General features: G+C 43.1%; 1 protein-coding gene across 6 annotated transcripts in view; it reads left to right on the top strand.

Annotated features, from left to right (window-relative positions):
* The window catches only part of BAIAP2 (BAR/IMD domain containing adaptor protein 2), a 186408-nt gene that overhangs the window by 120841 nt on the left and 38877 nt on the right, over positions 1-26690 (top strand). For all 6 annotated transcript variants that reach the window (XM_066618508.1, XM_066618510.1, XM_066618507.1 and 3 more), the window contains exon 6: positions 443-580. In XM_066618508.1, the coding sequence (XP_066474605.1) occupies positions 443-580 (138 nt within the window). The remainder of the gene's footprint in view (positions 1-442; positions 581-26690) is intronic.

The following is a 26690-nucleotide window of genomic DNA, read 5'->3' as shown; positions in this document are numbered from 1 at the left end:
TCCTATGAAAACAGTCTTTGTATGCCAATGTTAACTTACCTTGTGTTCGACCTTTTTATTAAGATTTCCAAATTTATGGTAAGCCATGCCCAGCGAAGAAAAGGGCAAAGGTTTTCCAAAGCTAAACCTGACTCCTGGAGGCATCTAATACCATGTTTTATTAACTTGTACATAGAGCTAATGAGGCGCTTGGAGTTAGCATTCCTATTATCTCGGTCGCTGGGAATGTGCTTTCTCCGCCTCTCCCAGAGGAAGTCAACTTCTTGAGTGCATGCATATTTAGAGACAAAACATGCCCTCTGCACCAGGCGTGAGGTCAGGACCTTTTTGCCTGTAGGGAGGATATAAACTTTGCTCATTAAGAGCAGGGGAAAGCTCTGCCAATCCCTTCAGCATGTTAGTATTTCAATATTCAGCACTTCCATATCTCTTCTACACTCAGGCTGCACTGAAGAAGTACCAAACTGAGCAAAGAAACAAGGGGGATTCTCTAGAGAAGTGCCAGGCTGAACTGAAGAAACTTCGAAAGAAGAGCCAAGGGAGCAAGAACCCGCAGAAGTATTCTGACAAAGAGCTACAGGTAGGAATTGTTTCAACTGGATGGCCTCTGAGTTGGGAGTCAAATCTCATTATCCTCACTTGTATTTTATTTCATACAGCCAGTTTGTCATCCTCATTGTTACTTGGTTTGTTGCAGATGTAGTAAGTCAGTTTGGGAACAGCTAATGTGTTTTCCTATCAGGGAGGGATGGCTAAGAGCTATGTAAGCATCAGAATGTAAGGAGATAATTCTGTGCACACTTACCTGGCAGGAAGCTTCACAGAACTCAGTGGGGTTTGCTTCCAGATAAACTTGAATATGATAGGGCTGCCCAACAGGAACCTTGGACTAAGTCCTTGGACTTATTCTTTGTGATAGCTTAAGTTGTCTAACATAACTGCACTTTCAAATTAGTAAAGAAAACCTTTTTTTAAAGGTTCTCTGTCAAAGCTAGAGAGTAAAGAGCTTACATAAGATTTTAAAAATCTTGAATTGGCGATATTACTCTTGTGAGTGAATTAACTGAGAAGAGTTTTTCTCCCTCCCTCTGGCATTATTTTTGAATGTCTGTTTCATATCTCTAGATCTCATTTTGCTGACAATATTCTCCAGGGCTCTTAATTCTCAATTCTTTTTCTCTTTCCCTTCCCAGTGATTGTTTTTTTAAAAAACTCATCTATTTGCATATGCCAGAGGGATTTTTCATTAGAAAAGACAAATATCTTATCTAGACTGACTTCTGATTTCAAGCACACTTGAAAGACCCTTGCTGTTTTCTAATCAGATTTTGATTGTGTTCCCCAGAGACTGAGGGAGGCATGGAAGTCCTCAGGCAAACAGTATCTGTTGCCTGATGAAAACAACCAAGTGCATAAATCTTGGGAGTTAGAATTGTGCTACTGCAAAATGTATGCCCAGTTTTCAAGAGGCAAAAGATTGTTGGGTATAAAAGACAAGAACAACAAAAAGAGGCCAGGTTAAAAAACCAGGATGTGTTACTGCCATGTAATGAGCATCTATTTCAGTGGACCTGTGCAGGACAGAGTAGTTGGTGGTACCTAGTATGTTACTGGGTATATAGTTGCTTGGTTAATTTCATCTCTCTGATGGAGGTTGGTGACCTCTGCAACTGGTGCTCTAGCTTAGAAACCTGAAAGGACAGCAAGCCTTAACAAGAAGTTAATAGAATAAGTATGTTCTGGCCTAAAGCAATCTTTTTAATTGTTGACTGCTATTTTCTTTTTAGCCATGGAGAAAAATGTTGCACTCTATACCTGTGTGTGAGTGAGTGAGTGGGGCGGGGGGGGGGGGTGGAGATTCACCTCTTAGTCATATCCTTCTGGATTTTCTTGGATTCCTGTACTCTTCCTCAATTTTGTGTGCATGCCCAACTACTGCCATTGCAGGTTTGAAGCATGTTTGCTATCCTAATGCACCATATAAATGTCACCTTATTGCTAATTTTCCCATCCTTCTTGCAATTTGCCTGGAGTGGGATGACTGAAAGACAGCAGCCTTGTCAGCAAATCAGATTAGGCAGGAGAGATGTGCTTGTGGATGAACTACATTTACTTTTCTGTCATTCAGTGTAAACTTGTTTTGTTTTGATGCACTGTGTACCACTAGCAGCCACCCTGTCCTATAGGATTCGAGTTTAACCAATTTTTAATTGGAGGGCAAAACTGTACTTTTCATCTTTGCTGAGCTATACATGGAGGACAACAGATACTTATGCCCTTTCAGTTGTCTTAGGTGCAGGTGCAGGTGTAGGGAAATAATTGCCAAGTGGTTAACTTGAAGATTATGCTGGGGAAGGCTGCATGTTTTAATTGCATGAAAAAGCAATGCGTTACTTGTTCTTAATTGGCTGTGTGATTTGAAAAGAGTCACTGAGGGAAGTAGGAGTGTTTATCAGCAATTTTCTCTGTGGCTGCCTTGATGGTAGTATAAAAATCCAAAATAAAACTTGCGCTCCTTGAACATAGGTTTCATCCATTTTTAGTATTCTTTATTTAGCTTTATGAATTTGTAGCCCCTGGATCTGTTCTATTGTTGGTACAAATGTGAAGATACACTTAGAAATGAAATTGCATCTGACATGTGTTCAATGGTATTCATAAACCTTGGTACCTAACACTATTTTGATGATTTTATTAAATTTGGCTCGCACATGAGGTTTTAAAATCCATCTAAATTGTGAGTAAAAGGGATGTGTCACAAGGGCTATCAGGAGAGATCATGAGAATTGCATAGTTGTTGCTGAACCCTCTGCCTCTGGTGTCTTTCCAAATACCTCATCTACCTTGCATTGGAAGAGTGATGTCTGCATAAGACTGCCACTACTGTGCAAAAGTACTCCATCCATTGGTTTTTGCATGTTTCTTTCTCTTTCATATGCAACTGAGTATGCTTTTAAGCAAAGTGTCCTTTTTGAACTTTCTCTAAAGAGTCAATTAAGAGTAGGCTTGCACCAGAGCAGCAAATCTCCATTGTGCTTTGCTTAGTTTAGCTACCATCTGTACCATTGGATGAATATGTAGCTTTGGTCCCAGTGGCCGGGGACTGTGTTCAAACCAGCTAAGCCCGAGGGCTTGTTTTTGGTGCAAGTGTGTCCTTTGCAAAAGAATACTTGTCACTACTTAACATGAAGAATAGTACATGCAAATATAAATGTATATAGAAAATAGTGGTGTCACTTGCCCTGTATTATGAGTTTTCATAGGAATTAAAAATTCCATCTGTCTACCATAGTTAGAAACCACTAACAATTCCCACATATCTCTAGTTAGACAAAAAAAAGTTTTTAGATCGAATAGATCTGATTATAAGGCAAGCTTCTTTCTACTGACAAACTGAGACTGGAGAGAGCACTGCTGAGATGTCTGCTGGTGATTGTCTATTTTGGGTATATTCCCTAGAATCAGGACATGTGGGGTAACTGCACTGGGTTTCCCCATGCTATCTTGCCCTGGTTTGTAGGATGTAAAGTACAACAGAGACCATTTTTCTGCTTTCTAGCATGATGACAGTAGGAGACTCAGCAGTGGGGTTATTATGTTTGTCAATGTTATGTACTCCATGAGGATTAGAGGCATAATAGCTTCCAAAAACCTGTAAATACATGTTTTCTACATGCCCAAATTCAGTTGGAAGGGGGAGCATTTTTACAGCGATATACAGACTTGTTTCAGTCAATATGTTATTAATAATAATAATAATAACTAGGTATTTATATACCGCTTTTCTGGTTATCAGATTACTCCTCTGACTTTATTCAAGGCGGTTTACATAGGCAGGCATTTCTAAATCCCTCAAGGGGATTTTTACAATCGTAGAGGTTCTCTCTTTCAAGAACCAACATTTCAGAATGGATCTTCCTGGTTTGGTCTCACTTCTGGCCTCCAGCTCCCCCACAGAGGCTGACAAGCAGCTCCATCTCTCACATGGAGGGCAGCCAAGATGCTTCTTGCTCACACCAAGAGCAGGTGGAATCCCTCAGCTGGGCTTGTTAGCTGCTTCAAGGTCTCGCCATTCTCAGCCGTTTAGGGAGCTGGCGGTGTCCTCGAACTGGCAACCTTCTGATGTTATCTTTGGGCTAACGGAGGCTCTACCCTCTAGACCAGGCCTCCTGCCCTGATTAATGTAGTACCCTATTGATGCTTATTGATCTAGGACTGGTTCCTCTCATTTTGCACCAGTTCTCAAATGCCAGACATGTTATCAAGTGCCCGATGGCCCATTGTGTTCTGCAGAGTTCTCAAATCTGAGCCAACTACCTGTGGCCAGTGATCATCTGGTCAGCAGAGGTTATTCTGCTGCCATAATCATAACATGTGCAGAGAGAGGTTTTCTTTCTGATACTTGATTAAGGAGCTGCCAAGCGTGTCTATGACATGCAATCTTGGCTTCATATCTTCTCATTTTGCATTGACACCCAATTTTGTTTTAAAATGTATGATCATGTTGACAGTAGTTATTTTAAGAATGGAACACCACTCCCTTCCTGAGTTAGCATTTGATCCAGATGTTTCTGGCTGCTGAAATTATTCTCCCTCTACCTTTCCCCAAAAGCTGATATAAAGATATCTGTGTCACCAAGCTAAACATGAAAGTAGGTGACAGACAGTGCCTACACATGTTTACTCAGAAGTAAGCCCCACTGTGTTTGGTGGGGCTAACTCCCAGTAAGTGTGTATAGAATTGCAGGCTAAATGCAATTTGTCATATTGGAAATTGAATCTACCTGTGCTTTGCTGCCTGTCTGGTCACATAACAGGCCTTTGAAGTCTATCTTTTTCTGTACTGGCAAATACGTTACATAATGCCCATCTTAGTAGTAAAAGAAAAACATAATTCAATTGCTGAAATAGGAATATGTTGCTACTGAGGAAGAGCCCTAGACTTCCCTTTTGCTTGTATGTTTGTTTAACTGGCTGTTTAACATCCAGAATTCAGGCACCCTATAATCTCTTGTTTTCATGTTTCAGAACCATAGGAAGTTTAAAAGCTTTCTTTGTGTTTAGCCGTTGTTTGCTGAATTATAGCATTTTGTCATTGCCTTGAAGCTTAGGAAAAAATCTGCTTAAGGAAAAAAGGACAAACAGCTGCACTGGTGATAAGGCTGAATAAATACCCAAATCTGAGTTTGCACCAGGCACCTACCATGTGAGAACTCAAACTGGCTGCTCTGTGATTACATTGCCAAATGGCAGGTGAGATATTCAGCATACTAAGTTCCTACAAAGTGGTAGACAGCCTAAGAAAGATAGGCTAGAAGTCTCATCCTGTGCAAACGTGCCATTTCAGAAAGTGTGTGTTTTGGGGTATGCGGGTGAAAAGTAGTAGGAAATGGGATGCTTTAAAAAAAAAAAAAAAGGAATTGAGAAATAGGATTTCATGAATGCCGGTGATGGGACTGGAGTTGGGAGTTGGAGTTGGGAGTTGGAGGCACTGTTTTGCGGTGGTTTAGCTCCTACTTGGAGGATTGGTCCCAGATGGTGGTGCTAGGGGATGCCTGTTCGACACCCTGGCCCTTGAGGTGCGGGGTGCCACAGGGTTCAATTCTATCCCCCATGCTATTTAACATCTACATGAAACCGCTGGGAGAGGTCATCCGGGGGTTTGGAGTGGGGTGCCATCAATATGCCGATGACACCCAGCTCTATCTCTCCTTTCCTCCAGACTCCAGGGTGGCGGTTGAGGGCCTGGAGCGCTGTCTGGAGGCAGTGAAGATCTGGATGGGGGCTAACAAGCTGAAATTAAATCCGGATAAGACAGAGGCTCTCCTAGTTCGGAAATCCTCGATGCAGGTGCTGGATTATCGGCTTGCGCTGAATGGGATTGCACTCCCCCTGAAGGAGTGGGTCCGCAGCTTGGGGGTCCACCTGGACTTGCAGCTGCTCCTGGATTCCCAGGTGGTGGCTGTGGCCAGGGGGGCCTTCGCTCAGCTTCGGCTGGTGCACCAGCTGCGGCTGTACTTGGATCGTGCAGACCTGGCCACGGTGATCCATGCCACAGTGACATCAAGGTTAGATTATTGTAACGCGCTCTATGTGGGGCTGCCCTTGAAGACGTTTCAGAAACTGCAGTTAGTGCAGAATGCGGCAGCCCGTGTGGTTACTGGAGGTAGGCAGTTAGACTCTGTCAGTCCGCTTCTCCAGCGGCTACATTGGCTGCCCATTCGTTTCCGGGCCCAATTCAAGGTGCTGGTTTTGACCTTTAAAGCCCTATACTGCTCTGGGCCAGGGTATCTTAGAGATCGCCTACTTCCGTACAATCTGGCTCGTCCTCTTAGGTCATCAGAGAAGGCCTTTTTACAAGTGGTGCCGCCTAGGGAGGTACGTGGGGCGGTGGCTAGAAATAGGACCTTCTCAGTAGTGGCACCAACATTGTGGAACTCCCTTCCCCTTGACTTGAGAATGGCTCCCTCTCTTGAGACTTTTCGGCGAGGCCTGAAGACCCTTCTGTTTAAACAAAACTTCTGAGTTCTCGGCCTTTTTAACATCTTTTCAACATCTTTCAATTTTTTACAGGCCCGATTCTTTTATGATTTGCTGCTCTATGCGCCTTTTACCTTTTTACTACTTTTTATCTGACTACTGTTTTTATGATATGTGTTAATATGCTTTTATCTGTTTTTAAATTGTTTTTAATCTGTTTTAACCTGTTGTAAGCCGCCTTGAGTCCCTTCGGGGAGAAAGGCAGGGTAAAAATAAAGTTATTATTATTATTATTATTTGTTCAGTTGAAGAAGAGAGAGCTTCTGGGTCCCCTCAGAGCCGTACATAAACCAAACCTTTCCTTTACTGTTGCTTGGTCAAGTGAAAGTCAATGTACACATAATGCTAAGTGTCTTATACTTGCCTTTTGTTTTCTTGCTGCTGCTTGGAATTGTTCCTTCCCTATCCTGGAACTCTTCGTTCAGTTGCTCTAGTGTTGACCCAAATGCATCTGTGGGTGCTAACCAGCTTGCTAATAATTTACAAAGCTGGAGAGATGGGACATCTGTGAGGAACAGGCCTGACTCTTTGGCTCCAGAACAAAATGAGTTTTTAAAAGATCTGCTTTATATTTAATTTTCAAACTTTATTCAGTGCAAATACAGCCACAGTGTGCTGGAATGGTATGAATGCGCAGCATTGCTTCCTCCAAATGCTAGGAAGTAGCTTAAGCCATTTCTGCCCAATGTTTCATATACGCAACAGGGGACCAAATGAGTACATTTGTGGGCTGGGCAAAACGATACTGATTCTTCAGTAATTCACTGAGGTTACGTGAGTGCTGTACATTTTTCAGTTTTCTGTGTGTGCCTAATCTGATTCACCATGAAACAAGACTCTTGTACCTTCAGTAGGTTTATAGCAGGAGACATTTGCATGTACTTTGGCTGCTACTCCTTTACTCCTGACTACTTCAAAGCCAACACAGCCTCTTGGTTGTGGGCAACACAATTCCCTCTGAGCAAAGCAAAACCGTTGCAGGAGGCTGCCTCCTTTTCCTTCAATTCCTAACTTCTGATGCACTTTTCCTGCAGAACTAACATGGCTGTCTGTGTTTCGATGTGAGTTCAATGGCACAAATACATGCAAACAGTAGCATTCCCTCATCATCAAATTGTAAGAGACTGGTAAAGACTGTTGGGCCTGAACAGGTCAGGTGCTGCTGTGCAAATGGCCACACCCACTGTTCTCACTGTGCTTGTCTGGGTGTTAACAGCGGAGGTGATCAACACAGCCTGGGAGATTCACCACTGCCTTGTTACTAACAGGAGACAGTGTAATATTTGGAGCCCTTCCTTATCTGTAGAATAACCTAAAACATGTTGTTTTTGTTTCCATGCCCATTTGATACTATCAGTTAAGACATTTGTGTGCATAATTGCCAATTAATGGAAAGAAATCAGAAAGCCCTGGCGTACCTGGGGGGGCAGACGGGGCAAATGCCCCAAGCGCTGACCCTCCGGGGCGCCTCCACAAGCCTCCCCCTGCTGCCTGCCGACCCGCTTTTTTCTTTAAAGGGAGAGAAGCTGGCAGCTCTGCCGGCTTCTGTCCCTTTAAGAAAAGCCTCCTCCCGACGGAGGAGGGACGCCCAGGAACACTTCTGGTGAGGCAGCAAGAAGCTACCTCTCCGGCAGCGACTCAGCGCTGGACTGGGCTGCCCCCCACCTCCTTTATAGGAGAAGAGGATGGGGCGCCCTAGAGCGTCAGCACAATTCATGTTGCGCCGACGCTCTGGCCCGGGCGCCTCGCCCTCTCGCTGCCTCCAGAAGCAGCAAGAGGGTGGCCTAGAGCATAGGTGCTGATGCTCTGGCCTGGGCGCCTCGCCCTCTCGCTGCTTCCGGAGAGGCCTCCAGAGGCAGCGAGTGTAAGTCCTAGAGCATTAGCGGACGCTCTGGATCCCTGGGCCCCGACGGAGGCTTCTGCGCTGCTTATAAGCGGCGTGGAGGTCTCCTTTGGAGTGACCTGGGGCTGCTGGAAGAAGCGCTTGTCTATTACTACAAGACATTTTTCCCAGCTGTAAATTAATGTTAAAATATCCCTTGGCCTTGATTAGGGTGGAGGAGACTGTAAAAGAGTGAATGACAAGGCTGAAGTTCAGTGCTCGTTAGCACTGGAAAAAAGTGTATTGGTAGATCCAAGTGGTGCTCTAATGGACTGAAACTCAAAATATCAAACCTTAAAATGGTCTGGAAGCTTATTTCTCTTTCATTGCAACTCCCATCCCAAATATGATCAACCTCCCAGTCAGGGGATGCAAAATGAACTTGTGACACTTGAGACCAGTTCGTAACATGGTGGGGTTCGTAACATGACCAGTCCCAATAAACCCTGGCATAGCAACATCCATTGGTGCTACTGCTTTTACTCTGTACTGGAGATGTCCCATATTCTACATGATTCTACATTTTATCTGCTCAAGGGATTAAAATAGCACTGTACCCCCTTCTGCTGTTTCGTATAGGGACACTCCTATTGAAACTTGGGCAGAGCCAGTTTATGCAACTGAGTTGTCTTCTTTTTAAAAAAATAATTTCTTTTCTCTTTGCTCTTCCTTGAGGCATTTTTTTGCATGCCTAGGAAGCCTAGCACATCTTTCAGGGTGGAAAACTTAGACCCAAGTTCATTGCCAGCCCATCCATGCAGCCACCCAATGTGGATTGCATTGGTGGCAAATTGTGTGGGGTCTTAGGGGACTGTGGATTTGGGGTGCCATCACCTTGACCCAAATTTACCACCATCACCTCCCTCCAAACTGCTGCCAATCCAAGCTGCACAGATATGCTTCCTGCACACTCGAGCAACCAGCACATTCACTTCCCTCTTTACTGTGCTCTTGCACACTGCTGTGAAACCAAGAAGCATGGAAAAGCACTTTGATTTACAAGGATAGTATGAGAGTTCATGCTGTCCCTGTACACGAAACCAAAAGTCTCATACTTCTGGGTTTCACAGCAATGTGCAAGGAGCACATTAAGGATTTTTAAGTTCGTTTGGGTTTCTTTGTAGTGCAGAGGCATCAGTCCCACAATGGCATCAGGCAGCACCCCTGCCCAAGTTAGATTTTGCTTGGCCCAAACCTGACTCCCCTTGTAGAAAAGATGCGTTATCTAGGTGTCTTTCAAGAGGCTTGGACGTTCTCCTCTTCTTTGAATATTTTTTAATGCTGAAGCACTATTGCTCAAATACCCTGAAGTTCTTAAAAGATTTCCGTAATTGAGGCCTCATTTTTATATTCCCAGAAGGAGAAATAATTTTAGTTATAGGTCAGGAAACTCTAATGAATGGGGAGTTGGGCTTGAACCAGGCCATATGTGTTTTATGTAAAAGGGACATGGGGAAAAATTATGTAAAAAGCCCAAAGGTACTTAAGATTAAAAAGAGGATCAGTTTCTGTTCTCAAAACATTGAAAACCACTCATTCACTAGGGAGCAAGAAGTGAAAAGTAGCCCAATTAATAGCCTTTTAGTGGGGAATTTAGGCATTATTCAATAACTGCATTTCATTATCAGACTTGATTCTGTTACATTAATTTTTGGGCTATGGAGACTAGAGCTGGCTGCATTTTGAATCTAATAAACCCTAAATTTGAGTTAGATGTCTGTCTGTCATGCAAAATGTTGTTGTCCTTTATGTAGCAGAGCAGACTCCAGAACAGTCTTCCATTCAGAAATTTGCAAATTTGGACTGGCCTTGTTAGCTTGCCATTATTTATGATTGCTCTCACCCTTTCCCTTTCCTCACTGCAAAGGAGTTTGGGTGGGAGGAGACATTTGACCACTCACTGATCCTCAGGCTTTGAAGGAACTCAGAAGTAGCCTTCTTCGTAGCCTCAGACTTGCTACTTTTTCCATGTACAGTACCTTCATACTGTGATGTGGAGCAGTGATGTACAGTGAGGTCCAAGGCTGGGGAGGCAGAACCGGAAGTATGCTGGTGAACAGTATACTTGTGATGTCATCACATTGCAAGGCATTCAGGGGCTACTCCAGTACCTCCACAGTCACTGGGGAGGCTGAGCTGTCATTGCCACAAGCTCTAGTTTCTCCCTGTGTGAAAGGCTATTTTCAATGGAGGCATGTAAGATTCTGAGGCTACTTCCATTGGAGCAGGTCAGGAGAGGGGAGCCTCCCCTGACTGCACATTCTTGATGAACATAAGAACAGCCCCTCTGGATCAGACCATAGGCTCATCTAGTCCAGCTTCCTGTATCTCACAGCGGCCCACCAAATGCCCCAGGGAGCACACCAGATAACAAAAGAGACCTGCATCCTGGTACCTTCCCTTGTGACCTGCATCCTGGTGTCAGAATCTGGCATTCTGATATAGCCCATTTCTAAAATCAGGAGGTTGCACACACACATCATGGCTCGTAACCCATAATGGATTTTTCCTCCAGAAACTTGTCCAATCCCCTTTTAAAGGCATCCAGGCCAGATGCCGTCACCACATCCTGTGGTAAAGAGTTCCACAGACCGACCACACGCTGAGTAAAGAAATATTTTCTTTTGTCTGTCCTAACCCTCCCAACACTCAATTTTAGTGGATGTCCCCTGGTTCTGGTGCTATGTGAGAGTGTAAAGAGCATCTCTCTATCCACTTTATCCTTCCCATGCATAATTTTGTATGTCTCAATCATGTCCCCCCTCAGGCGCCTCTTTTCTAGGCTGAAGAGGCCCAAACACCGTAGCCTTTCCTCGTAAGGAAGGTGCCCCAGCCCCGTAATCATCTTAGTCGCTCTCTTTTGCACCTTTTCCATTTCCATTGTGTCGTTTTTGAGACGTGGCGACCAGAACTGGACACAATACTCCAGGTGTGGCCTTACCATAGATTTGTACAACGGCATTATAATATTAGCTGTTTTGTTCTCAATAACTTTTCTAATGATCCCAAGCATAGAATTGGCCTTCTTTACTGCCGCTGCACATTGGGTGAGGGACCTTGTCGAACACCTTCTGAAAGTTCAGATATATCATGTCCACGGGTTCTCCCGCATCCACAGGCCTGTTGACCTTTTCAAAGAATTCTAAAAGGTTCAGGGTAAAAGGCTGATCCTTGAGCTCTCTGCATATGTCTATCTCATTTGGCACGAAGCAAGAGACCCTTCCCTCCTTGGAGTTCTGTACAATGCATGGACACCATGGGGGAGTGCAGAGATCTCTCAGATGCAAGTCTGGGCAGGTGGCTGCCAGGAAGCAATTCAGTCAGCAACTGTGTTTATGGAATCCTACTTCCAAAACTATCTGTGCTTGCTTTAGGGTATGAACCTTTTCCCAGGTCCTTGTAGATTAGGCTGCCCTTTAGCCAACTGCTATTTCGTTCTGGAGCAGTCGGTATACACTGAAAAAGCAGGAAGTTTTTCCTGTTAACATGTGACAGTTTGCTAGAAGACAGTGTGTTTTTTGCTTCCATATGGCAACAGAATCCCACTTGCATTCGGGGGAAGGGCTTTGCAAATGTTTGAAGCAGACTAAACCTTTGTAGTTGGTCTGTTAAGTTGCATAGCATGAAAGAGTTACTTTATAGAGATAAGGAAAGTTTGCTCTTCTAGGGACTTTTTTTGACTATCAACTGTTTAGTTTTAATTCACATCTTAAAATGCAACAGTAAAACTGCATGCCTTTTAATTAGATACACATTTTTCCAAGCTTTAAAATTTGCTATGTATGTGAATATTATTTACTATTTTTCACAAATCTTTAAAATGATGCCAGTTATTAACAAAATTTTCTGTATGCTACCTTCCATCTATTGATGTTACAAATTTAGTCACTTTAAATAATTGAGCAATAGACTGTTTTAGCGTGGTAAATGCACAGATAGGCATTTCTGAATTACATGCAAACTACTTTTGCTGGAATAATCTATTTTTCCTGGTGCAAGATGCATTAAATATTGTATTTAAAGAAAATAGGAAAGTACAATGCTGCCTGATACGGATTCACACATTTGGTCCATCTAACTCACACACTTGATCCACTTGTCTTTACTAACTGGAAAAAATAAAAGGGTCTTATAACACTTTAAAGACTAACCAGATTATTTCAGCTTAAGCTTTTGTAGACAGCTGCAGAGGCTCTTGAGGGGTCTTTCACAGTCCTGCTTGGAGATGCCAGGGATTGAACATGCGACCATCTGCAGGCAAAGCACATGCTTTACCACTGAGCTACAGCCTTTCTCTACATCCCCTGACTCCTACTAAAATTTACATTGTTGGGTGGAATGTAGTCGCAAAAGTGCCTTGCTGGATATTTCCTGTGGTACAAGCAGTGGTGCATGCCAAGGGTGTGTCATGCTCCCTCTTTTCCTTACCCTGCCATTTTTTTAAAAACGGGGACAAATAGCTGCATTGTTATTTCCCTTTAGCCACAGCGCTATCTCACTCTCTATCCTACCTCCCCCATTCATTGTAAGTGGGTTGGGTAGTGTCCTGCCAGCTTAGAATGTAGAGTTACAGCAACCTGGCAAACAAACCCACAAAACTTTTTAGCCTGCAAAAATGTTTGTTAAACTCCCTGCCATATATCTGTTAGACATTAGTATTTTATCTTTTTTAAAAAAAAAGACAAAAACACCCTGTATAAAAGTTCTGTAAAGTTTGCCGGCTTGGAAGCAGTTCTCACTTGCAGCAGGTAACCCAATCAAGTGGCTATCTGTACTTCTCAGATTTCTCACTACACAGTAATACAGTATATTCTTTTTTCTATACATAAAAGATCATGTTTGGTGAGGCCCTGTTGCTAATCTTACTTTCATCAATGGTAGCTATATGTGGTAGGGCTTTCAAACTTATTCTCACGAACAGTTAAATTCAGTTTAATAAACCCCTAAGGTTCTGATGAATTCAAGAGTTAAATACCAAGTATTGATGTCTTTTCCCCTATGAAACATGCACAGAAACTGAAATTGTGCCATCCAAAGTTTAAAATTTGGCTGCAGTGTTGCAATGTCAATATTTTGAGCATTCTTCAGTGTAGCTATACTGTGATTTAATGCAACACTGTAATGAGTTATGAACTGTAATATAGAAAGGGTTAGGTATTAAACTTGCATTAGGTAGAAGGCTTAAATATGGTGTGAAATATTCAAGGGAGTCTACTTTGAGTAAATCAGCTAAACCCAAAGGGAGAAGCCGTGTGACCTAGCAGCCAAGTATTGTTGACAGAACCCCAGTTCAATCTTCACGTTTCGATAAAACTCATTGAATGGGCCTTGGTTTGGTCACTGTGTCTCAAGAAAATGGAAGTAGTTGGGAAGATAAAATAACATTATCTATGTTAGCTCCTTGTAGTAAAGGCAGGATAGCAATGTGAAAAACAACTAAAATAAGGTCAGTCTTAAGCCCAGGACTGAGCCTGTAATTTGAGATGGCCAGTTCTGGTGAACTGTCTTGCCTGGCGAATGGGCCCTTTGCAAAAAGGCATGGGGTAGGGAAGCCTTCACAGGAGAAACAAGGTTGCACATTTAGAGCCCAATCCTATGCATGTCTACTCAGAAGTAAGCCCCATGATAGTCAATGGGACTTACTCCCAGGTCAGTGAGGATGTGATTGCAGCCTTAGTTGCTCAACATGGTAATTAGTGTTGGTCTTCAATGTTGGCTGGTTCTGCATTATGTTGTAAGAATATGTTGCTTAATTAAATGATTGCATTTTTTATAGGGATTGCTTTTTGTAAAACAATTCAATTAATTGAAGTGGATCAGTTCTTTGCATGATTCTGCCCTTTAGAAGTCTCTGAATTCTTGGCAATGCTGCTTGACAATTAGCAATACTAGAATTTGCAAGGCTATAATCACAATCCTCCCTTCATGATTGTCTGCATTCTCTGCTGGAGTCTGTCCTTAGACTTGAGAGACTGATTTTTCAAATGTCTTTTGCTAGTTTATTCCTCTGTATTGCAAGCTTTATAAAGATGGATCCCAGATGCTCTCTCCTTGGAGGGGATTGTGCTTGGTGGCAACTAATGAAACACCCACATTGTTGACAAGTGAAGTAAGTTTGAGATTTTGTATGTTTATAATGCCATATAAGCATGGCATTTTACAGACTGTAGAAAGATGGTTTCTGTTATGTCATTCCAGCAATATGGGAAGCCGTAAAGAGAGAGAGTTCAGCACATCAGGAATTTTGTGAAAGAGCAAGGCTTGTTTCCTAGAAATTATTCTGTCTCTAAGTACCTTTTGTTTTGTTTCTTGGAACCTGCATATGTTTTTTATTTGACAAACTGTAGCTAGTGCAAATATCCATCAGTGTATGAACAAAATGTTCCATACAGAGAGACTTGATTGGTCTATCACATTGCGGATAAGCCTTAGACTGCAAATTAACAATTCTTTAAAGCCATCTGAACAAAGGTGGAGAGAGAGAGAGAGAAGTAGGAGGAAATGATGGACTGGAAGATGATGATTTGCTACTAAACAGAACAAAACAAGGAGAGAGACAGACCTCTTTGTAAGTTCTGTTATGATATGTTGTGGAAAACAATAAAATGGAAAGGTAGAAGAGGTTGGGCATAGGAATTTAACAAAATCTTCGGTGGCTGAAAGCAGAATTGCTGGAAAAGTTTAAAAAAGTGGACTTGGATAGGGGAGTCAAACTGCTTTCCTTGCGTCCCTGTTCACGACAGCAGGTGCTAGGGGAGCACACCAGCCGCCATCACTGCCCTTGCTTAGAATCGGGCCGTTAAACCATTTCAGAGGGAAATCTCCAGTTTCCAGTGAATTCTAACCAACTTCACACAAACAGAAAAGGAAACAGTTTTTAACCTCTGTTATGACAGACACCACTTTTATATAGTGTCAGGTTCCATCGGTACACTGTTGTACATTTATCCCAGATGTCCCATGTCGTATCTCTTGTGTGCATAAGACCTGTCCCATCTCCTGCTCTGAATGCTTCCTTAATAAACTACAGGTGCCAAAATAGGAATGGCAAAATGCTATTGGCTACCTCCACCCGAGAAACTCTGTTACTAACAGCTTTTATTATACTATAATATAATAAAAGTTATAATACTATAATATTATAAGTATTTTATTATACTATAATAAAAGCTGTTAGTAACAGAGTTTCTCGGGTGGGGGTTGCCTACAGCATTGTTAAGGAAGCATTCAGAGTACCATTAGACACATCACTGCCAGCAGTAAGTCCACAGTGCCAGCCAGAGGCCAGTGCCAGTCGGCGCTGGGCCGCAACTCTGGAAAAATTTGCTGCTGGAGCTCTGGCCGGTAAGTGTTCTTGCAGGCTGGCGATGATGCTTTTCAGGGTGGGGGGAGGGTTCGGCTGGGTGAATGGAGGGAGGACTGAGTCGAGGATTGGGCCCAGGAGAGGCTGCTGCCAAATCCTATGCCCCCTTCTGCACCTGAAAGGCCGACACGGACCTCCTTGGTTCTGCATCTGCTAAGTAGCAGGCTAAATAGCAGGCACAGCTCCGAAGAGGCCCATTGTCCACCACAGAGCTCAAGGGAACTGCTGTTTCCTTATCCTGAGGAGACTCCGGTGGCTGTCCTGGCCCCATAGGATACACCGGTGGCCATTTTGGCGCTACTGTTCTGCTAGCACCACTGGGGCATAGAGTTGGGCTGCCCATTAAGTATGGGAAGGGCGGTTTGGTATGGAATTCCCTCACAAATGGCCAACTGAAAGGGGGAGTTGCTAAGGAGCCTTAAATGTATATGACACGTACAGGTTTTGTGTTTAAGGGCAAATGTTAACTTCTCAGGTTGGTTTCTGCAGTTTCTCAGCCATGTGATAAAATATTTGGTGTGAAGGTATTGAACATAACTCTTACTTTAGCTGTAAATACTGTATACACAAGGATCCGCTTGCAGTTCTTTGATGTGGTACATATGGGTGCATGCCACTTTAAATGAGTCGCATTTTAAGGTGTAGTGATATCTGAAATTGGTGACTAGGAGACCCTGAAATGTCCACATACAGTAATCTCATTCAAGGAAGATCTAGCTTTTCTTTGCTTATAGTGTTATGAGAACTGTCAGTCTTGGGTAGTCTTTATTCATACTTTCTCATCTTTCATGAAAGCTTGCTATCTTCTCATCTCAGTCTTGGAAAAGCTTTGCTTCCCCTCCCTCAGCTGGAAGAAATCTAATTGAGATGCAACCATTTGTCATCCTTTTGCCCCTTATGTCCAGATACGTTATATTTGATATAAGATTGACCATACTTGTTTAAACCTGGTAATTGAAAACTAGCCACTATCTCATCCATCCTTGTTGGCTGGATCATGGAGAGTATGCACTAAATAGCGGGACAACACAGGTTGATTTGTGATTAATCCACCGCCTCTTTCTCTAATGTTCTGAACATGGCCACTGCTATCTGTCATCCATTGTTGTTTTTACCTCAGCAAATTAAAATTTTTGCTAGATGTGCGTGGAATAGGTTTTTTGTAAACCTATTTTGCGTACACCCCAGTGAAAGTTCTTTTTCAAGATTTTCTTTCCCTGCCTAACCCTGGTCAATGAAAAAGATCCAAAAGGATTACAATTGTAGGTATCCCCAATCAGAGGTGTAGCTGAGGGGAAGTGGAGGAGAGAGAAGATCTAGAATTTCTTCTGCAGCAGAAGTACTCAGGATGCTGCCCCCCAACATTTTTTTCCCCAGAAGACCTTCTTAGCTGAAAGGAAGCAACATGCTCGTCCAAAACTTGCTAAGGGGAGTAAGCACTGATCTGCTCTGCCCTCAGATGAGAGGGAAAGGTGCATGTGGATGGAAGAAGTCATTATTGTCTCATGCTTCCCAAGGAGATGTTGAAGTCCCAGGGAGTGGAACTTCATTGAGTGAAGGACCAGATGAAAGTAAATGAGACTTTTGAGTACATATGCACACGATTGCCATATTTCCTTTCAGTTTTTATACATTTCATATGTTCTGTTGCTACTCTCTCCAAGTGTTTGGGATGAAATTACATCTTTTAGTGAAGCAGGAGTTTCCTGCCACTTGTTTCTACTACAAAAGGAACACTCCAATGAAGACATTGTAAACTTTTTTTTTCATTTATAGAATTAGGGGCATATAGCTGTCTGCTTGCATTTCACAATTTACCAGTGCACCATAGTCTTTAATAGCAGTTTTCACACATTTGGTTGACTATTAATCATTAACCAACACCACTTGGTACTGATTTATTATGTTCTAGCTGGTTTTAACTGGCTGGGCTGAGCATGGTGTATTTACTGAAATGAAATAGGTGTGAAGAATATGAGCTCAGATTTCTCTCAGCAAAATTGGAGGCCCTGTATGAAGTTTTAACTTCTTTCATCTATCTGTTCGTTGTAGTATCTCATTTTTGCACCAGTTCTTTGGCCACCATCTACTTATTGCCCCCATTCTTTGGCCAACTTGGTCCTTGAACCCATCTTTTCGTTACCACTTGCTCACATTCTGTATTTCTTGCCCCACACTACTCTCTTTCCTTCTCCCTGTAGCAGTCTAGTTGAACAGGGTTATGTTCCAGGGATACAGGCAGTTACTGTTTCTTTTGGTGGGGAGGCATATCTTAGTCTTTTCCCAGTTTTTTTTCTTGCAGGCTTCTAGCTGGGACTAACTAACAATGAAAGATGAAGTAGATAGTACTCTTTATTGTCATTCACAGACTGCTTTTTATTTTAAGTAGCAAGTCTGTTTTAAATAATGATAGTGAAAGACACATATCTGTCACCTTGCCAAATATTTCAATTGCTGTGCTTTATTTTTTAGCAGTGCTTATCATGCCTACCTTTCAGTCATCTCTTTCTCTGCCCATCATCTGTGCATACAACTAGCATTGCCACATTTCCGCACTGCCATTTTCTTGGTAGTACTGTATATATGTAGAGGGGCACACTCTGCCTTAATTGGCTGTTACTCTCAGTACATTGGGTTGTTGGAACTTTCCTACCTCCTAAACTGAGGGGGACTTTCACTTGTACTAATTCTAAGAATCATTTGTTCCTAAGGAGCTGCTTCTTTGGTACCTGAAACTTGCTGAATGGGAAAATGTTTGCATTTTTTTTCTTGCTGTGAATCATCGCTCTGTGCTGATTGTCTGATCATTTTTTTGGGTTTTGTCCACTTTGTGAAATTGCCAAGCGATACAGCTACCAGAATTCCCTTGAGATATTATTTTACCACGTATCTTGCTTGCAGGGAACTGTTCTGGCTGAATTACTGAGCGTTTCCCCTCTTTCTTAGATTATTCTATCACTTTGTGATTACACACAGCCCTGAGCACGATCTGCACTTAAACAAAATAAATCAAAATTATATGCCAAAAGGAGTTAAATATTGTGACGTTTGCAAATGATGTGAACTGAACAATTTGTGTTTGCTTATTTTGCATGATTTTATTAATCATGAGTAGGAAGAAACAGTGGCATAGCTAATGATCATATAACCAGGTGCCAAGCTCAAAATGTTGCCCCGGAAGTGATGTCACAACCGGGCTTTTTCAAAAGTGAAATGGCATCTATCTGCTACCTGGGGTCAAAGAAGATTTATAGCTCCCCCAGACAAAATCAAATTAATTACGTAAATAAATAAAAAGTTCTATAAGGCAATTGTGTTTTCATTTTCTGGTTAATTGGTCATAACTTTGGATAGAATACAGATATTCCAATGAGGTTTGTTTCATTGCATTCTACATTAAATTGCCTTTCCAATGGTATATAACATTTTGGTATTATATATATCAAGATTTTCACTATTTTGGTCACTAGTGTCAAGCTCAGCTTGTTGCCCCCCTAAAACTTGATGCCTGGTGCAACTGCTACCCCCTGCACTCCCTTAGCTACGCAACTGAGAAGAAAGAGCTTTCTAAGGCACTGGAAGGAAGGGACATGGGTATGCACATGCTAACACACATTTTTATTTGCTCACTCCTGCATCTCCACTCCATGTCTGAGTCTTTGGTGAATATTGTCCACAGCACCATCAGCAGACACCCCCGATTCCTTATCTCCTTCAGCGAATGCTTCTTTAAAACTGACTGGGTAGGAAGCATTCTAGGACTCCCATGATCCTCCATGTCTAGTCTGTTTTTGAAGATGTGCTGGGTGGTGGAGGAAGTATATAGACAGTAGTCCTCATCCTGGGTATTGTTTTTCCAAGAGCGCCATCAGAACCAGGATTGCAGCATCCTCTACCTGCTACTCCAGCTCTGCTGCTGCACTTTTGGCAGCAGCACTGATAAGTGGCCCTCCTTCCTCTTGCCTGCTCTCCAGTAGAGGTTGGGGCAGCAGACAGGTGCAGGGTGCCCTCCCACCAGTTGGCTGCATCTCTCAACCCCTCCACTGGTAACAGATGCTTTGGCTAAACTCATATGTGGTGAACCCTGGCCCTTCTTTCTCTTCTCTCAAACAACCCTGTTTCTCACCACCTTCCTATTTCTGTTTTGTAGCTTGACATTGTGTAGGCAATCCTTTCACTACTTCCCACTTTTTCAATTCATTTTACCTTAAAATAAAAGAAAGGACATGTTCCCTATTGGAAACTAACCTTTTGATTTCTGAAGTAGAGTAAGGTCCCCCTCCCCGATCACTGATATTTGCAGCTCCTCAATATTTAGTGTCAGCATCTTCCACTTACTTGAGACTTATGCTGCTCTTATGCTCTTAAATTCATTAAACAAGTTTGACGATTAAGATCAGGCTATAGAATAATGGATTTTCTTTACACACACATTCCCTCTGCTGGCCTTAGCTGTAGTTAAAGGTTGCATTGGTGCACATCAAACTTCTGCTTAGTATTCATCATAGTTAAAGCTAACAGGGCTAATTCAGTGTGAGAAGGAGAGAGCTGGGGGGAGAAATGGAATGGTTTCACAGCACAGTCAGGATAAACATGGCTAGACACAGGATGAGACAGAATAAAGTGACTATGACAGCCTGTGGCCACCCATTGCCTATGGTGACTTAACCTTACCTCAGCTCACTGCCTCTGTTTTTCTCCCAGCTACTGCTGCCTGCCATTTCAAAAGGCAGGGTGGGGAAAGGAGGGCAGACTGTTAGGCTAGGTCCAAGGGGACCCATAGGCGGTCCAAAAGCTTACGGAAGTGAAGGGAGTTTAATGGCTAAGTGAGATTTCAAATTTGATTTCATAAACTGAAAGGAAACATTCTACCTCTGTACCATTCTGGGTTTCATTGTAGGCATGCTGGCACTGCTGCTGGAGCAAAGCGAGAAAGCCTCTTGGGGGTGGGAAGGCAATTCTCTTTGTATTTTGTCTCTCACATTTGTCTGCGTGGTAGCTTGTTGATAATGGTCCATTCTCTTTCTGTACCTTCACCTGCTCCAGAACAACAATTAGGAGATGGCACGTTATTCCCCAAATGTTTTTTGTGCTCTCCAGACAAGGGACAACCATCCCTGAGCAGGATCAGCTCAGTGACATTTAAGTGACCATGGATGCTGAACAGGAATTCAGGGTTCTTTGTCTGCTTTGATTTCTTCTGAGCACTAATCTAGTTTCTTCCTTTTGAGAACTCTTTTGCATTTGCACAGTACTGCAGCACATGGCATTCTCGCAACCAGTCACAGGTTAGTTATATAAACAAGTTGGATCATGCTGCTAAACATGTGAGTAACAAATGGCAAACTCTGAATCCACACAAGTGATGAAATATTTTTCCCCTGCATAATGACATTGAGTGGGGAAAAAATTATTGACTTAAGGTAACTCAGTTCAAAATGAACCTTGTGAGTTTGGCCTGTAAGTGTAGGTACTTGAATACTGTTCAAACCAAACAGTTCTGATGTGTCACTCCCCTTCTGTGACAGTTGTGCAAATTCTCTAAGCAGCAGTTACCTTTGGCTACTCTGTAGATACCAATTTATGAAAGGGAAACATGCGAAGGAATTCATTCCAAGCTAGCCGCAGTGGCATTGTGAAAACAGTGTTGAATTTTGGACGATATGTGTGCCTTCGTACTTGGATCGCTGTCACAAGCTGCATTAGTTTGGTAGTCCAGTCTGAAACTACTGCCTTCTTTCATGCAGCCATAATGGCAGTGGACTTTCTCAGTCTAACAAATAAGTAGAGAAGGGGTATGTTAGTGAACAAATCATGTGGGCAGAGACTCTGTTCTAGGGCACCCCATTGCTGCAATAGAGATTATGGCTTTTGCTTTGTGTCTTTGCCTGATAGCTTAGTGAACAGCACCATTTCTTTCTTCCTTTTTTCTCTTCCCCCACCTTTCCACCCCCACACACATACTGAACAATGAAGACTGCTTATAATGCAACTGGAGCCTTCAGGATAAGCAGAAGCTTGGCATAAGTGATTAGTCACTAGCTTAAGGAGATAACACTCCTTTTTTTTCCTCCTAAGATTCAGATTGTCCTTTTTTGCAGATCTCTTAATTACTCTGCCTCTTCCCCTACCTTTTTTTCTGTCTCCAAAGTGCCTTCCTTTCATTGCAATAGGACAGATTCTGGTTGGCATTAGCAAAGATTCACTCTGTTCAGGATGCCTAACAAGAAGTGAACACAACTGCCTGTTAAGTTTTTTTAAAACACTTTTAAAAACATGATTCACTGTTTTTCATCTTTTTAAAATTTATCTGGAAATTTATTCCCCACCTTTCCAGTCCTGAAGGGGCACTGAATCATGATTGATTCATCACTCAGTTAAACAAGTCTATGCAAAGAACCCAAAAATTCTGTGGCTGCTTAGCATGCAGATTCCAGGCATGTCTCTTCCTAAGCATGTCCCATTGATTTCAGTGAAACTACAAGTGAAAATCGTACTTCCATCCTGCATAGGATCTTGGCTTTCAGGTGTATAGAAAGCACTGACTTTTCTGTTTGAGCAAGTCTTTTCTTCTGAATGAATTGTTAAGCAAATTCCAGTCTCTGGAGGGTAATGAATTTATCTAAAGCAGCAGTTCCCAGGACCAGGAGCAAGCAGGAACAGACTGGGCCTGGTAGTCAGCAGGTGAGTGGAGCGCCATGTGCTTGTTGCTTTGCTTGCCTTACTTGGGTTTTCTGCCCTCCCTTGGCCCAAAATTGGGATAATCTGGCAGCTGGTGGTGATGGCACAATGACATCATTGCGCCATCACCATGTCCTTCTGTGACTGCGCACTTCGTGGTGCACAGTGGGCCCGAGTTCACGCATGGCAGTCTGTAGTCACCTGAAAGTAGGGAACCATGATCTAAAGGCTCTCCAACCTAGAAACCTGACATGTTGAGTTCTTGGAGAGATTATGGTCCCAGGGCCCAATTGTATGCAGTGTGCACCAGCTCACCACTGGTGCGCACTGTTGCAAATGTGCTGTAAGGCATGTTTGTGGGGATAAGCATCGGCCTAGGGCTGGAACTGGCCCAGTGTGACCCCGTGCTGGGACAGTGCCAGTCGGAGGCTGGTGATCCGCCGCCAAGCATTCTGTGCGAAGTGCCTGGTGGCAGAGAGGTAAGTCGGGGCATGGGGGGAAGGCATGGCGGGGGAGGGAGTGGAGTGAGGCTGGCGGAGCTGAGCTCCTCCAGATCCAGAGCCATATGTTGGGCTGCTAAAGAGCTGCTGCAGAATCAAGTAGTCCCATTGCTAGGCTATTTTCCTTACCCGGGAAGGGGACGAATGCTGTTTTCCCCTGAGGAGCCACCAATGGCTGCTCAGTTGTCTTTAGGATGCAGTGGCAGCCATTTTTGGCACCATGGCAGCCCTGTGTGCCAGGCAGCTCGGGTTTGGGCTCCCAGTCTCTTGACACTGTTCTGCAACATTTTTTTTGTAAGCCTCAGTGTTGGAGTGGCCAAGGGAAGTATACAGAATTGAGTTTTTGGGGCAATGGGATATGAAACACTCAGGTAAGTTTTTGCAAGTGAGAAGAGAGCAAATTCAACCCAGCTTATACATAAAACTGTTCTGGAACATTGCTCTCAGGTATCCTAGACGAATAATTGCATCAGTCTGAGCCTCGGTGATTGGGTTTGCCACTTGACACTGAAGCTGAGGGTTGCATGATTTACGTAAGTTTCCTCAAGTGTCCATCATAAACCCTGCAGCAGCACTCTTATGAAATGGTACATGTGAGGAGAGCCATGTAAATGACTCCTGCCAGCCACTGCATTCATTGTTGACTGGCATCTTTCATCATCTGGATCCAGCTTGCTATGCCTTTGCATAGCAGGGGAAGAACTAATTGCTACTTGTGCCCTGGGCTTGCTCCAAGTTTTTCTGGGCCAGCTAGGTGGATCACATCAGTGAGTCCTTCACCCCACTCTCGACTCCCCTATTCACAGACTGAAGCATCACAGCCATACCAGTAGTTTTAACATCATGCCTAAGAAACAGAATTTTCTACACCTAGTTCTGGGTCTTTCTGAAGTAGGACACTGAAGGAGTGAGACAGTCTCTCACTCCATGTGGAGCCAGGGCAGAGGCAGCATGTTGCCTTCATCTAGTTGGTCCACCAGCCAAAGGGCTAGTCTAATTTCACTCGCAGCATGTCCAGCTTGGAAACAGCATGTGCTGCCTCTGATCTGGCTGCATCCTATATGAAGTGACAGCTCGCTCTGTCCTGTCGTGGGCCATTACTGGTTTCTTAAATGGGTGTGTGACTTTGCCAGCAGATAGCTCCAGTCATGCACATGTTGCTCCACATGCCGCACCTGCCTTCCTGGCTTCAAGCTGCTACTAGATTTAGTTTGGTTTTGTCTCATTGAAAGGCCCTTTTTATTTGCGAATTGTTTCAGATAAGGCTGCAATTCTTGAAGATATTTTAAATGGGGGTGACCTGGACAGTGATGTAGTAAGGTTGTTTTTACCCGTGGGGGGAAACGTCTTCATTCCTCCCATGGCTCCAAAGTCCCTTTGAAACCCCCCCCCCCCCAGTTATCTGGGGAGGTTCTCCTGTACACGTCGCCATTTGTGGATGCACAGGTGGTGGCTACACACAGGAGGGACTTCCCTGTTGGGAAATCCTCTTTACGGAACTCCTTGCCAGAAAACATTAGTGCATTTCCTATTCTACTTGCATTTGGCAGGTATGCACAAATGGTTTTGTTTTGCCTGGCATTTGGTTTGAGCTGCTCTGCTATTGTTTTGCTTGGTGCTGTGTGTCTTCTTTTGGTTTTGGTATGTAATGCTTTGATTTTTTTTTTTAATTTCATTTTATTGTTTTGACTGCTTTATTGGATTTTGTCTCCCTAACTGGGGTGGCAGATAATACTTTTAATAATAATTAAAAAAAAAACAACTTTATCCTGCGGAAGACTTTTTTTTTTTTTTTAAGTATTCCATGAAGTGAAACAATAGACCTTAGTTACTTGATGTGGCTTGTCAACAACCATATATCACCTTCTTTCAGTTTATCAAGGAAGCTATTTTGTCAAAATGAAAAAAATCTGTTGTGGTGCATAGGATTAAATGACTCCCTATGAGTCAATGTTGTGTCTCTTGGAAATCACAGTTTGGCATGGCTTGAGGAGTGTTAAAGACTGTCAAGCAAGGGGAAAAAACTACATCTCCCAGTAGGCACTGCGTGATACTGCAGTGATTGCGTATCTGTACAGAACTTCAAACCAAAACTTGTTTTAAAGGTCCTTGTATGGGGAAAATATTCCGTTTATGTCAGACTGCTAAAATTCTTGCTTTTCTTTTCCATCCTAGGCAGAGCCTCTGAGAGGAATTTTATCAGGGGGCATGAAGTTTCTTTTGTGCCTCTTCTGTTCTCCATTGGATCATAACTTCTATGTATTATGACTTATAAAACTATGTAGGCTTATACAAAATGTGAATGCTAGTCTTCACGCAATATGTGCAAACATTTTATGAGATCCCAGGACATTTCTGGCTCTCCTCCTTTTGCTCCTGGGCCCCCTTGTTGACCCTGGGCCTGGGTGCAATTTTTTCCCTGCAACCCCTGTCATGGGCTCTGAGCCTAGGTAAAGAAATTAATGCTAAGCAAAATTCTTCATGGGATAAAAATTCTGCTATCTGATCTTTGCTATAAATTACTTACTTAGGCTACAATCCTGTATGCACTTATTGGGGAGTATGTTCCATTGTATCCAGTGGGATTTACTTCTGAGTAAACCTGTAGGATTGCACTTTGTTTTCTCAGAAGTTATATCCTTAGACAAACTCAGGGCAGCTAACAAAAGCAAACACACCAGCAAAAATCACAGTTATGACTAAGAATTACAATTTCTTGAGAAATTAAATTGTCTTCAACAATTGAGCAAAGAGTCTTGAATATCCCTGGGGAGGGAGTTTGAAAGAGTGCAAGTTCAGGATAGTTATCTCTCTGCAAGACTTCACAGAGCAAAGAAAGGACAGATAAGGTGAAGATGGAAAGGGTGAGGATGAGCTCTTACTTTAATTTTGCTTCTGCACATCTCTTCCTCTACATTGTAAATAATGTTCTGGTAAAAGCGGCAGATACAGTGCTGGTGCCAGGTTTATGCAAGCCCCTGAAGGTCTCCTTAGCAACAACAGAGTAGGGCAGCTGGTTACCCTGTAATTTAGTGCCCCAACCATTATGTCAATGAGTGCAGCAATGGGGACATTGCATCATCAGTAAAGGAAACAGGCACCTATGCATGCCAAAGAACACTCTGGTCTGTGGCCACTGCCACCACTGCCAAGGTAAGCATCTCTCAAGCCTTTATTGGGACTTAATTTAACAACAGTGAGGGTTTAGAGAGCTCACTATGGCAGCTGTGTTGGTGGCTGCCATCTTTTTCTTTGTTCTTTGGGAGGGGTGGGGGCATTGTGTTATAGGTAAAAGAACTGTTTCTCAGCAAGCTGGCATATGCAAGGCACAGGTGGTGGCCGCCACAGCCTAGAGTGCTCTTTGGCAGATAAAGATGCCATTTTCCTTTGCTAGTACCTGTAATGCAGCACCCCTGCCTTTGCACTCAGTGACACAATGGTAGGGGCACTGAATTACAAGGTTTGAACACGAGGCTTTGAGCAGCAGGTCATGATGACCATATGTGGCATTTTCATTGCGCCTCTCTGAATGTTCCAAGCACATGAGATTTGAACTTGGGACTACCTGGCTCACATTCTTAACCAGTACATTATCCCAGCTTTCTTTCATGAACACTTTGGACTGCTTCCCCTCCTCCTAGCATCTCACTCTTAAAGGAAGTTAACATTCTAGAACAGCATTTCTCAGACTTCAGGGGAGCTTTACTCTCTCAGTAAGACCTTG

Source organism: Tiliqua scincoides, chromosome 2 (assembly GCF_035046505.1).
Source record: "Tiliqua scincoides isolate rTilSci1 chromosome 2, rTilSci1.hap2, whole genome shotgun sequence".
NCBI lineage: Eukaryota > Metazoa > Chordata > Lepidosauria > Squamata > Scincidae > Tiliqua > Tiliqua scincoides.
This window is presented reverse-complemented; position numbering and strand designations above follow the sequence as displayed.